The 13,912-nt window shown below is 49.2% G+C and overlaps 3 protein-coding genes across 3 annotated transcripts; all 3 read right to left on the bottom strand.

Moving 5' to 3' along the window:
* Positions 1 to 279: 279 nt before the first annotated feature.
* Positions 280 to 531, bottom strand: LOC124652602 (cilia- and flagella-associated protein 91-like). Its single transcript, XM_047191638.1, has one exon. It carries the CDS (start codon positions 529 to 531, stop codon positions 280 to 282), a length of 252 nt encoding a protein of 83 aa, XP_047047594.1.
* A 2,226-nt stretch (positions 532 to 2,757) lies between these two features.
* Positions 2,758 to 2,994, bottom strand: LOC124652246 (30S ribosomal protein S6-like). The gene has a single exon (XM_047191267.1). The coding sequence runs from the start codon at positions 2,992 to 2,994 to the stop codon at positions 2,758 to 2,760; it is 237 nt and encodes a 78-aa protein (XP_047047223.1).
* Positions 2,995 to 12,836: 9,842 nt separating this feature from the next.
* Positions 12,837 to 13,625, bottom strand: LOC124651635 (fasciclin-like arabinogalactan protein 1). Its single transcript, XM_047190680.1, has one exon. It carries the CDS (start codon positions 13,623 to 13,625, stop codon positions 12,837 to 12,839), a length of 789 nt encoding a protein of 262 aa, XP_047046636.1.
* Positions 13,626 to 13,912: the final 287 nt, after the last annotated feature.

Raw genomic sequence — 13,912 nt, 5'->3', positions numbered from 1 at the left:
GTAGAACACCAAAGTATGGATCTCAAATCACATGTTCCTGAATCCCAGTTTATTCAACAAGCAGTAAAGGATCTGAATCTAGCGCTCGTGAGGCGTGCTGCCATGGCACTCCCACGGCGGCGAAAAAACACAGAGGAAAACGAAATCAAAGAAGAAGAACGACACAACGTACAACAAATAACCGATGCGTGCGCCACGCGCGGCACTCCCGCGCTGACAGAACGAAGCAAAAAACACACACACACACACACACACTGGGGAAAACAGAAGATCTACTGTCTAGCGTCTGGCCGGCGACGGGTCGGCCTTGATGCCGCTGGACGGGTCGGGGTCGACCACCGACGCGGCGGTCTGGCCGGCGCCGGCGAAAGCGGCGGCGCCCTGCGCACCGGCATCCTCGACCGCGCTGGCGCCCCCGGCGACCTCCTTGGCGAAGGGGATGGACTCGGCGCTGCTGGCCGCGTCGGCGAGCGGCGCCACCGCGGCGGCGGCCAGCAGGAGGGCCGCGACAATGGCGAGTGCGCGAGACATGTTTGCGTGCGTGGTGGAGCGGACTGGTATGGTCGAGGTGGTTGGCAATGCAGGACGGGAGAGGGGCGGGCGGGCATATGTAGCTCGCCGGTGGGGAAGGCGCGCACGGTGGCCGGTGGTCGCGCGCGCGCGAGGGAGGCGCTGTTTGCTTGTGGACGTTAAGTGTGCGACCTGGTTCTTCTTGCGCACTAATCGCTTGAGTGCTTGACCATTTATTCAGCCTCGGGGGCGGCATCTCGATTTAGTTGTGGCCGTTCAGAACGTTAGGTGTAGCATGATATGACTATATCATTTTGAGCCGTCTTTGTAACTATATAAATAAATAGATAAAACTGTATTGCTCCCTCCCGCTACCTGTGACAAGTATTTTGGGTCACAGGGGTACAGTGTTGTGAGTACAAATGTGTCTTGTGTACGCTAGAATAGCCACACCTATATATCAAGTTGAAAGTCAAAATAATAAAAAGTAAAATTCACTTTTCCTCGCTTATTTTCAACGAAAGTGTCAAAGATAACACCTGATTTAAGATTTGATTCATTCATTTTGCTCTCTAGTTGTGTGTGTGTGTGTGTGTGTGTGTGTGTGTGTGTGTGTGTGTCGTTATTTCCAATTGAAATAGGGTTTTACATCTATGTACCTTGGGCCACTTGTCATGTCCATGTGGCACATCACCCTCATTTTGAACCGTTTTCGTAAATTACAAACTTCACATAACATTAATAGTACCCGCAAAAAGTACCGTTAATAGTGTTATGAGTATAAACTAGAACACATTATAAACCATATCATTAATAGTGTTAAGAGTATATTTTTTACCTCAGATCACAAAGATCACCAATCTGAACTAGCAAAACCACGCGGTATATGTTTAAAGGGGTGACACTAACCTAGCTTGGCCGCCAGAGGCCGCACAATAACCTAAACCTATCCCAAAATAAGATGTCCCACAACATGCCTCGAAAACTTCAATACGATAATTGGTTCGAACTAAAATAATAAACCACGAATATTAAGTTATATTCAGTTCCTCCCTCAGATAGAACATGAACAAAATTGTTTTTGCCAATGCTACTTGGACAAGCCAAAACACATTGGAGCCTTGGAGGTGTTTCGAAGTTCTGCTTCACCTCATCAGTAGGAGGAACTTCAATGTAGAAACGTCCAAACTTGAGAACATAAGAAAGTGGTGCAATAACAAGAGCAGTAGTTGTCATGTCCTTACCAGGCGACATCACCATAACTGGGGTTGTGTGTGACATAGGGTGGGGAGTTCACATGAGACAACACAATTTAGAGTGGAGGCTTGTCAAACAGTAGGGCCATCAAACTTGATGCACAGAAAAGCGAAAGTGGTGGCTCTTATGGAGGCAAGGTTGGATTGAGGATGTGGTGTGGCGATGAGAGAAATAAGTTTAACTAATCAAGAAGAACAATGATGTGTCATAGACCCGTATATCCCACCATTCAAAAACTGACTACTCATATGTGTTACACGCTGTTTGAGCAAGATATTACTTTATTCTACCATCATATTCTCGTATGTTCATATTCTTTTCACTGTGTCATATGTAGCGATGGTGGTGTAATGGAGTGTAGAGTGTCATAGCCGTACAACGACACGCAGTGGCATTGAAACCTAGAGCCGAGGGGTGGTGGAGGATGCGAGCAATGGTGTATTTTGTGTTTGCAACCCCAACTAAGTGGAATCTCCGTTTATAAGCGATATAGCCAAAAGTAGAGTTGAGGAGCAGGCGAATAGAGAGGAAATAGAAAACCACATCTCTCTCTTCTAGCCTTTTGCGGTAGGTTAATATATGATCCATAGTACGTATCATGTTGACAAGCAAACCAACCGATAACGTGATGAGAGTGAAAGGGAGGATACAACATAGTTCTTTTATCTTTTTCACTGTACTTAATAGTATGTTTATTTATGTAGATCTACATAGCAATGTATGTATGGGTACTTTGCTCGGAACAATGGAAATAACACAGATACATATGGAAATCATGATTAATAATAATAATATTATTATTACATATGATACGAACTAGTAAGAAACACGATAAATGACACAACTCGGAACAATCAAAAGACGGAAAAAAGAACACAAATTCAGAACAACCATCCTATTATCGTCTCCAAATCAACTGAAAACCCCGGCCATCCGGTGGATCTGGCGTCCGTATGCTCCACGTCGAAGGGGTCGTTCCAGAAGGACACTTCAGTCGTCGTTGTCGTCATCGTCCGAGAGGCCGGAGATGCCCTCAGAGGGGCCGGGGGCGCCCGCCGGTCCATCCGATGGACCCTCAGCGGGCGCGTCCGCGGCCGGCGCGTCAGCTTCAGGGGCGTCGGCGGCCTTCTCCTCCGTCTTGGCAGATTTCTTGGCCTTGGCCAGTGGCGCGACGGCCACGGCGACGAGGAGCAGCAGGGCGAGAGCGAAGGCTGTGCGGCGGGCCATGGCGAGCTGCGTGGGCGTGCTTAAGCGCGCGCTCTGATCTCTGTGCTGCTGCTGTGCGTATGCGGTGATTTCTCAGGCTTCGGTGTGACGAGGGGAGGCGTCCCGGCGGTCTTATGTAGGTGCTGGAGGTGACTATTTCTGGGCGGGGCTGTCTGAACGAGGCGTAGCGCGTGGTTCTCGGCGGTGGCAATGGCGTAGTGGTGGCGCGCGGTTGTAGCCGTGGGAAGAGGTTTCAAAACCTGTCCCAGCCGATGGATCGATCTCCCTTCGTTTTCACGGGTAGGTTTACGGCAAACGCTGCTGGCCATGCGTTTTGGAACTAAAAAAGTTCACCTTGTACTGCTCAGTAGTCGCCAGACTGATGTGATTTTTGTTTAGAAGAAAGTCTACTTTAATCCTTGAATTCTAGTGAAAATTCACCTTTGGTACTAGAACTTCCGTTTTGTTTAAAACGAACTTTGAACTTCTAAATCATTCGCTTTTAGTTCTTATCTCGGTCTCAGCCAACCAAATATCTACCACATGTGCAAGGGCGAGAGCCATGACGAGACTGATAGGCAAAGCAAGCATGCTTTCGTGAATCGTGACGCAACACTTCAATTAAATTGGGATAGAAAGAAATAGAGCGAGGGACTGGTTGAGAGACAAAGGGTTTTATTTCTTGCATGAAGATGTTAGGTTTGACATCTCAGCTAGTTTGGGCTTGGTCTGGTTCGAAACCAATTCACTTGGTTGATTGTTTGTTCATTCCATGTTAGGGATTTGCTCAATACAGCTGAAGAAGGAATACAAAGTAAACTATTTCGAACAAGGTCCATTCTATACTAAAAATATTTTTTAGGATCAAAAGTGAACTCTCCCAAAAATTTAAGAACTAGAAATGGACTGTACTCAGTATAGAGAAAATAAAAGCTACACTAGTTAGACATAGTGTGCCAATCACATATGGGCTGGGCAAACATTGTATGGTGCAGTATATCCAACGCTTGTTTGATCTAACGGCTGCATAAAGTGATTGGCTCTTTTATTCTTATTCTTGCTATCTTTGTAATCTCTTTCATATCTTCCTTTTTATGTGTCACAATGAGCCTTTTTCATCGAGTATTTAACACGTAACCTAGATAAGGAAGAGGTCATCATTTCCACCAACATGGTATCAGACCATCCTCTTTCTGTGACATCTTCCTAGCATGCGATCACTAAAATAAAAACAAAAGGACTGAGCGACTTGTGTCACCCCTACCGATCTTCCATCACGTTTTCCCCTCCCTCCCGAAGGCATCGTCCTCCTCTACGACTTTGTCCTTGGCGGAAACCATTGGAGCACCACCGTCTGACAAACTTTCCCACAAGAATCATCTCTTATGGAAGGCGCAAGTGCTGCCCGCCTTGCGTGGAGCGCAGGTCATGGGCCTACTCGACAGGTCGACCCCACGCCTGCAAAAACCTTGGAGGTTGAAGATGAGAACAATAAGAAGATCATTGTCCCTAATTCATCGGATTTTGAGGGATCAACAGGTCGTAAGTCATCTGCTCAAAACTTTATCCCCTGATGTGCTTGCCGATGTACTTGGTTTAGAGCATCCAACCGACATATGGAAGACCAATTGGGGATATTTTCTCCGCCCAATTTGAGGTTCGAGTTGGGATGCTACGTGCAGCCCTCACCAACACGAAGAAGAAAGATCTCACTGATGCCGTCTACACTGCCAAGATGATGGGATTAGCCTTGGAGCTTGTTGTTGCGGGGCGGGTCGTCTCCCACATCGAGCTCAAGGAATATCTCCTTGCCGGTTTGGCTGGGGAATGCAGTACCCTTGTCGCCTCCATCAACGCCAACCCTGCCGCTGATAACCCACAAGTATAGGGGATCGCAACAGTCTTCGAGGGAAGTAAAACCCAAATTTATTGATTCGACACAAGGGGAGACAAAGAATACTTATAAGCCTTAACAACTGAGTTGTCAATTCAGCTGCACTTGGAAAAGCACTAGTAACAGGGGTGATGTGAAAGCAGCAGTAATATGAGAGCAATAGTAACGAGTAATACGACAGCAGTAATAAGAATACGTGAGGCGGTGGCACCAGAAAATAGTTGATACTACTTCCAATGACATATAGGACCGAGTGAGTATTTGATGATAAAAGATGGACCGGGGTTCCCAGCTATCTACACTAGTGGTAACTCTCCAATAACAAGTGACAAGTGTTGGGTGAACAAATTACAGTTGGGCAATTGATAGGATTGAAATAGCATTAAGACAGAACATCAAGTCTATTAATCATGTAGGCATGCTTTCCATATATAGTCATACGTGCTCGCAATGAGAAACTTGCATAACATCTTTTGTCCTACCAGCCGGTGGCAGCCGGGCCTCAAGGGAATCTATCGGTAATTAATGTACTCCTTTTAATAGAGCACCGGAGAAAAGCATTAACACTTGGTGAAAACATGTGATCCTCATATCTAAGCCTTCCCCTCCAGTTATCCCGATTGCTTGTCACTCTGGGGCCTCGGGTTCCGGACATAGACATGTGCAAAAACTTGTAGATACAATCTAAGCAATAATTATAGAGCTCAAATCTAAGATCATGCCACTCGTGCACTAGTGACAAGCATTAAACACAACAAGATTGCAGCAACAATAACTTCACAAACTTTATAGATAGGCTAATCATAATGTAACAATTCATCGGATCCCAAAAAACACAACACCGATTACATCAGATGGATCTCAATCATGTAAGGCAGCTCATGAGATCATTGTATTGAAGTACATGGGAGAGAGAGTACCAACTAGCTACAGCTTGAACCCGTAGTCCATGGGGGAACTACTCACGGAGCATGATGGAGGCGGTGGCGTCGATGGAGAAGGTTTTCGGGGGCACTTCCCCGTCCCGGCGGCGTGCCGGAACAGAGATTCTGTCCCCCGAAACGGAGTTTCGTGATGGCGGCGGCGCCCCTGGAGTCTTTCTGGAGTATGGTTGATTGTTATAGGGTTTTCGCGTCGCGAGGGAATATATAGGCGAAGAGGCGGCGCGAGGGGGTGCCCGGGGGGCCCACCTCATAGCTGGGCGCGCCCCCCTCCTTGGTCGCGCCGCCAGGTGGTGTGGGGCCCCCTTGGCCCTTCTCCGTCTCTCCTTCGGTGTTCCGGGTCCGTCTCGGTAAAATAGGAGGTTTGGCTTTTGTTTCGTCCAATTCCGAGAATATTGCCCGAACAGCTTTTCTGGAACCAAAAACAGGAGAAAACAGGAACTGGCACTTCGGCATCTTGTTAATAGGTTAGTTCCGGAAAATGCATAAAAACATTATAAAGTGTGAGCAAAACATGTAGGTATCGTCATAAAACTAGCATGGAACATCAGAAATTATAGATACGTTGGAGACGTATCAACCGCCTCCTCCACTGGTGTGTGCAATTAACTCATGGCCGGCTACCACCAAGAGATGCTCTCCAAGTCCGAGCATCCCACTGGCATCTTTACTTCATCGGCTAGCGCAACAGATCGCGGCCGTGGCTCACACCCGGGACAAGGGGTGGCTACCGTCAAGGCTCCTATAGTGACGACAAAAACTACCACATCAACAAATAACTATGGCGGAGGATACTACAACACTATGGAGGTGGTCACAACCAGCTAGGTGGGCGCCCTCCATGTTGCCAAGATGCTCTGGATCATGGTCATCGTCTTCCATACAAAGGGGGCGTGGCTATGGTCGTGGTCACCGCAAGCCCTCCCTTCATCAAGGGCGTCACATGCCAAATTTGCAAGCAGTATGGCCATTCTACGAGCGAGTGTTGGTGGCACTATGGTGATGATGATGACTCCCGCACCGATGAAAAAGGTGTGCACATGGCCTCTTATGGTGTTGAAACAAATTGGTATGTAGACACGGGCGCCAGAGATCATATCACTGGTGAATTGAGCAAATTATTCACTCATGAGCACTACAAGGGGCACGATCAAGTCCACAACGCCAGTTGTCAAGGTATGTACATTAAACATATTAGTCACTCAGTTTTTCATATGCCCAATAATTTCATTCGCCTTAGCAATATTTTGCATGTGCCTAGTGCTTCCAAAATTTTATTATCTGCTCACAAAATTGAACTTGATAATAATGCCTTCATTGAATTTCACCCGTTTTTCTTTTTGATTAAGGATCAGACCACAAAGCAAATCATTTTTAAAAGTCCATGTCACAACAACTTGTATCCTATTGCGCATATCTCCACCGGGTCCTTCAAGCACGCCTTCATCACACTCAAGCCTTTTTCATCCGTGTGACATCATCGACTAGGACATCATTCTTCATATGTTATTCAACAAATCCTTCGTTGTAATAATCTATTCACATGAAATAAATTTTCATATGTTTGTGATCCATATCAACAAGAAAAGATTCATCAATTGCCATATCTCACTTCTACTAGTGTTTTCATTGTTTCTTTGGAGCAAATTTTCTCCGATGTATGGGGAGCATCACCCACCTCGGTTGGCAAACATTCAAACTATGTAAGTTTTATTGATGATTTTAGCAAGTTTGCATGGATTTATCTGCTTAAGAAACGTTTCGAGGTTTACCAAGTCTTCCTTAATTTCCAACAATATGTTTAACGCAAATTTAATGGCAAAATTATCACTATGCAAACTAATTGGGTGGCAAATATGAGAAACTTCACTCTTTCATTCAAAAAGTATGTATCACTCACCATGTTTGATGTCCCAATACACACCAATAAAATGGCTCCGCCGAGCGTAAACATCGTCACATTGTTGAAGTTGGTCTCTCCTTGCTTGCAAATGCATCCGACGCACTTAAATTTTGAGATAAACTTTCCCCACGACGATATTTCTCATCAATCTCCTCCATACAGAAGTTATGAACTTTGCCACACCCACTGAAAAAGTTCTCAATATTACACCCAATTACACCCCTTTTGTATATTCCGTTGTGCTTACTAGCCAAATCTCCACCCCTACAACAAATGCAAGCTCGCTTTCCATTTTATGTGATGTGTTTTTTCTTGGCTAAAGCCCGCTTCACAAAGGTGTCAAGGGTCTCGACGTCTCCATCAGGCGGGCCTACATTTTGATGAAAACATTTTTTTCTTTTGCTTCTCTTAATCCCAACATAGGTCAAAGTTTTCATGGCGAAAATTTACTTCTCCCATCCGACACATCATCACCATCATCATCTAGTGCGGGAGTGCCTAACCATGGTCATATTCATACGACCATCAATCGAGCCTAGCAGGTCATTGACCTTAGATATTCAGGGTACTGACGAGCCGTGACATTGACGTTACAAATACCAAATGTTCAGATGACAGCCGTAAGTCGGCAAGTAGAAGAAAAGGTTACGTATTCATACGGCGACCATCAATCGAGCCTAGCAGGCCACCGCCTCTTCTACTACGCACGATTTGCTACAAACCAACGAAAACACGTTCGTGCCAAGGAACTGGTTAGTTGTTTCAGTAATCCGCTGCGCGGCCAGGGGCAGGCGCCGGCGCGCGGGTGTCGGCCAAGCTGTTGATCTCCACGGCCGGCGCGTAGGCGGACTCGTCGATGTAGTCAGCGGCGGCCGGCGCGCCCGCGGGGGCGTCGGCGGCGGTCTGGGCCCTGGCCAGCGGCGCCACGGCCGCCGCGGCCAGGAGGAGCGCGGCGAGGACGAGCGCTCCGCGAGACATTGGACGGCGCGTGCAGGCGTTGTCCGGCTTAGCTCACCGTCGTCGTCGCGTACGTACGGTACGAGTGGCGTGCTGATGCGCGTGCGGTTGCCGTTGCCGTTGGGCGGTCGCGAGCGCGCGAGCTTTTCTTTAGGCGGCATCGCTTGCTCTCTTCTCGGCCGCTGGTGTCTCTGGGGTGCCGCGCGCGTATCGTGTCGGTGACCATGGCCGCACACAGACACAGCTAGGCAATATGCCAATATCCACCGTTGGCGAGCTGAATGTCCTCGAGTACGCCAAACCTGGCACTGGGTGCACTACTTTGTTTTGCTTATGGTATCTCTTCGGCTTGTGAAAAATTGTCATCTATTTACAGGTGTTTATATGGTTGGAGAACATGGCGAGGAAAATTTTCCAACATAGATGAAAGCGTAATCTGCAGATTGGATCTCCACCATCCTAGATATTCATATTGGTTCTGTGTTGTATTGCGTTTTTTATATTTTATCTTTTATATCAATGGATGTCGGATGTTTATCCGACTGTGTGATTGTTAAATATAAATACACTGCCTAGTCTTTTTCATCGGTTCAAATTTTTGGTTTAATTGGTTAATGCAACCATCTTTCATGGTATCAGGGCCAAGAGGTCCCAAGTTAACAAAAGAAAAAAGAAACTACAGCCTACACCGAATCTACGGTAAGGACTAAAATAGCCTAGACGTGAAGGAAGTGTTGAATATAAATACACAGCCTAGCATTTTTTCATCAGTTTGGACTTTTAGTTCGATTGGCTAGTGCAATAATCTTTCATGCATCTCAGTTATGCCTATGCAGATACCTGATGTAATGCTTAAATTTTTTAAATAATAAAGCATCATTTATCGGAAAAAAATATGTATGTGCGTGCACCGCAACATCTCTACTCCGTGTCTCTGCACACAACAATATCAATTATGTTGACTAGTTATATAAAAACGCCACATTTCTTGGTAAATCTAACAAATGGTAACACTTTGTGTTTTCGGAAAAGAAACACCATTTTTTAAAAGTTTAGCAATAAACATTAATTTTTTTTTGAACAAGGGCAGGGTGCAGAGCACCCTAAAAGCTGCATTAATAAGCTGGAGTACAAAGAGACCCAGAAAGAAACCAAAAATTACACAGGGGTCTAAGATATGCAAAGAGGACCCTAAGAAAAAATAGAAAACGCGATCCAGTCCTCCGTCTTCCTCCTCCAGATCAAGCTCGACCGACGGACTGCAACGTCATCTCCGGGGACGCACCACTTGGAGACGAAGCACAGGAGAGCTCCATCAGCCGGAGCAAAGCAGCGAGGGAGCGACAGCCCTACCGTCATTCGGTCCAACGCCAAGCAGCATCGGAGATGAGCTCCACAACAAAGTCACCGCCGACGACAAGCTACTCCCGTAGGCAAGCCACCGACATGGGGCTTGAGCAAGCAAGAGAGAGAGCCGGCCACGACTATTACAGCGCCATCAGCGAGAAGAAGAAGCAGAGCTGCACGACATCTTCCACCTCCTCGCCTCCATGGCCGGCCAGGCCGAAAGAGACCAAGCAGCTTACCTCCTTGCCCACTCCCTCGCCACCATGGCCGGCCAAGGGGGCAAGGGGCCAACTTCTTACCAGCTGACGACTCCTAGGCACCTTATCAAAGGGCGTAGCCGTCGACGAGCTCCAGACGAAGATCCACCATGGACCTGGATGGAGGTCGTCGGCGACGGGCCACCTGGTGCCGCGCCAGAGCACCAGAGAGGCAGTCAGCCCCTGCCACCTCCAGATCAAGCCTCTGCCCACCACTCCGACCGCTCCCCCTCACCACCAAGGCCGGCCAGGAGCTGATGAAAAGGCGGCAAGAAGCTCGAAGGGGATGACGCCGGCCTTATTGCTGAGATCGGTCGAGGAGGAGCTCCCTTGGCTCCGGCCACCGGAGCAAGAGGGACGGCACCATCTCGGCCCACTCTGGATCCGGCCCCGAACCAGAGCTTCTACTCCAAATCTAACCGGCAAAACGCCGAGAAACTACTCCTAAACCTAGAAAACTAACTCTGGCACCTCACCTCCGCCGTCTCCGGCCGGCAACGCCGCCGGAGAGGCTCGGGATCGGGCCAGATCTCGGGGGAGAGCCGCTGGTTACTGTAGAGGGTGGAGAGAGGGGAGGGGGCCAAAGCACAATTCTTCTGATTCGATTCCGATTGTGCAATAAACATTAATTGCAACTTGAACACCCCGTCGAGGTCGCCACTTAGGGCCATCGTTATAGACCTCCCTGTGCCCAACTGATCCTCGGATCTAGGGACGAAGCTAGCAAAAAGAATTCAATGAGGTCAGCTCTGTAGTATCTTCAATTCATCCGTGTCATCTTATGTAAAGTAGCATCACTTAGTTAGCGAAGAGTTTTCTGACATCCGTTGGGGTCAACTGACCCTAATGTTACTAAGGCAGCTCCCTCCCTACTAACATCGTCCCGACCTCATCACCATCTACCTTCCCGCACAAGTACACGAAACGGAGCACGTCCCGATTATTGCAATTGACCATCTTTCCCGACATCGTTCATCGGCTGCTATCGATTTGGCTCCTCCTCCGTGTCCTGGACTAAACCGACGGTTACTAGAGCTCTGTATCATTCCTATGGTCCTTCTAGAGTCGTTGCTCTAGCAGTGCATCCCTGAACTCATCCTTGACGTGTTCTTGCAACACCGCCCATTTCAAATAAAAGTTCTTGCCTCACCGCGTGCTGCTGCTGTCGAGGTCAAGGACGTGCTCCTTCGGGCCTTCTCCAACCATCCGAGCTGCTCAGGGTGCTCCTAGTTCATCCTTTGCTCCTCCCTCTAAAACCACGACGGCACTCGGCTGCAAGCTGGGGGCGAGGATGTGCTCATCGGAGGCGGTGATGGACTAGAGGTAGTCTCAGATGCGTTGGAAGCATTGTTTTTTTTTTTACTTTTAGTTGGGCTTACATGTGGGACCTAATCCACCTCAACAAATTACCTTTAGCAAAAAAGGCTCCCACGTATCAGAATTGTTGCCGATTCGCATTTAGCCTTTTTTGCATAAAACTTGGAAAAATGTGGTGGTATTTTTCCTCGAAAACACGAAGTGGAACCATTGGATAAATTTAACTCCAAATGTTATGGTTTTAGGCTAACAACTGCAATAAAAACCATGACAAAGACCAAAAAAAAACACAAAGACCAACGTTATCCAAAGTTATCCAAAGACCAAAAAAAAAAACACAGGCGTGTTCAATTTCACGCATCAGCGTGAGCAGGTAGGTAGGCCAGAACCAAAATCGTCTAAAACGATCAGTGAGCACTGCAGCCTAGATGAGGCCGACACAGAACCGCTGCTCATCAATCACCTTGCCCGATTCGACACTCGAGTGCTTTCCTGCACCAAAAGATGTTTGGGCTATGTTGGGAGCCCTGTGGGTGGTGGGCAGGGGCAGTGGTTGAGGCCCATCGTGGCGGGAGCACCGTTCAAGCTCTAGCTCCCCATACGGTGTTGGCCATTGGGCACACTGTAACTTCTCTTTTCCGCTCATCTCCATGACCATCAAGCTTTTCCACCACCGCCCCTCCAGCCCTCCTTGCTCTTTATTCTACTGCCTGTTGCTTTCCATGCGTGGTTTGGGTTGTTTGACCTGTTTGAGTCGGATAGCATCCACCGACAGCCCAAGCCCCAGGAAATGAATGAGCGCCGGCAAGTGGTGGCGCCCCGTTCAAGCAAAGGACCCATCGGTTCATTTGTTTTATTGGATCGCTCTTCTGAGATCTTGGTTCCAACCAGAAATTGACTTGTAAGAATACCTCGATGCAAGTTGTAACGACTCGTTTATAATTTGAAGCGGAAATTGCGCCTGTTAATATGGTATGGAGCAACTCTGCTTCCAGACTGCACTCATCAGTCAACAGATCGACCAAAAGAAAATCAATGCCTAGTAAGACACTCGCGCATCACAGCTTTGATCTTGTAGCAGCAATGAACAAAGAAGAACATCTACCAACGAAACAAGAAAAAACAGAGAAAATTGAGCACACAACTATTCCTTCCGAGAAAGAAGCACATATCCTGCGAGCGTATCACACGCCATCACACCACGATCACGACAACATATCGAACACCAACAAAGGGAACAAAATACCCTATGCAAGCGTGGAGGCCACGGCGACGGCCGCCAGCGCGGCGGCGAACCACCGGGAGCGCGGCGCGCCCCCAGCAGCCGCGTTCTTCTGGGAGCCCTTCTTCTGGTCGGCCGGGGGAGCGTCGTCGGCGTCAGGCCCCGGCGCGTCCGCGACGACGGGCGTGGCCCGGTGGCGCGCGTGGGCGCCCTTGCCGGCCTTGGGCGCGTCGGCGGCCGGGGCAGGCGCGGGGGCCGACGTCGGGGACGGCGCCGGCTTGAACAGCTCCACCGGCTGGACCACCCTGTCGACGGCGTACACGGCGACGGGGTCGGCGTCCAGGACCGTGGCCTTCACCCGCGCGACGCCGCCCGACGCGCCCGTCTTGATGGTGACCACGTTGCCCTCGTTCTGCAGCGTGAAGTTGTAGTTCTTGGCGGCGCCGTCGGTGGCCAGCGTGTTCATCACGCCGTTGTTGGACTTGAGGCTGCCCGGGGAGTAGTACACCGGCACGGCGTGGAACAGCAGCAGCGACGCCTTGCCGTCGGCGGTCAGGTTCTTGTACCTGGGCGCGAACGCCGCGACGGCGTCGTCGGACGGGCAGAACACCGTCATGCCGCCGCCCGCGGCCGACGCGTAGGTGGAGGCCGCGTCCGGGGTGGACGCGATCAGGGCTGCGAAGGCCTTGCAGCCGCCCTTCACCATGGCCGCCGTCACGTTCGGCGGGGCCGCGGGTGCGGTCGCCTTGCCCGCCGCGGCCGCCGCGAGGGGGAGCACTAGTGCGACGCAGAGGATGGCGGCGGCGAGATGCATGCGTCGGCGCATTGTGTATGTGCGGGGCGAGCTTGGAGTGAGTGGTGAGCGAGCTATGTGGAACTGGGGAGTGAAGGGGAGCGGAGTGGGATGGAGAGTGGCGTGCACCTAGCTAGATCGGCTGGATATGTCCATGCCGCACACATGAGCCTGGGGTTTAAGGTAACTTGCCGTGCGCACTGACTGGCAAAGCATGCCGTTTTCCATCTGTAATTTGCTCTTTTTCACAACCTGGAAAACAAGCAACTTTGTTGCTCGTATTTCCATGTCTTCTTCCTCACTACTCC

Source organism: Lolium rigidum, chromosome 5 (genome assembly GCF_022539505.1).
Source record: "Lolium rigidum isolate FL_2022 chromosome 5, APGP_CSIRO_Lrig_0.1, whole genome shotgun sequence".
Lineage (NCBI taxonomy): Eukaryota > Viridiplantae > Streptophyta > Magnoliopsida > Poales > Poaceae > Lolium > Lolium rigidum.
This window is presented reverse-complemented; position numbering and strand designations above follow the sequence as displayed.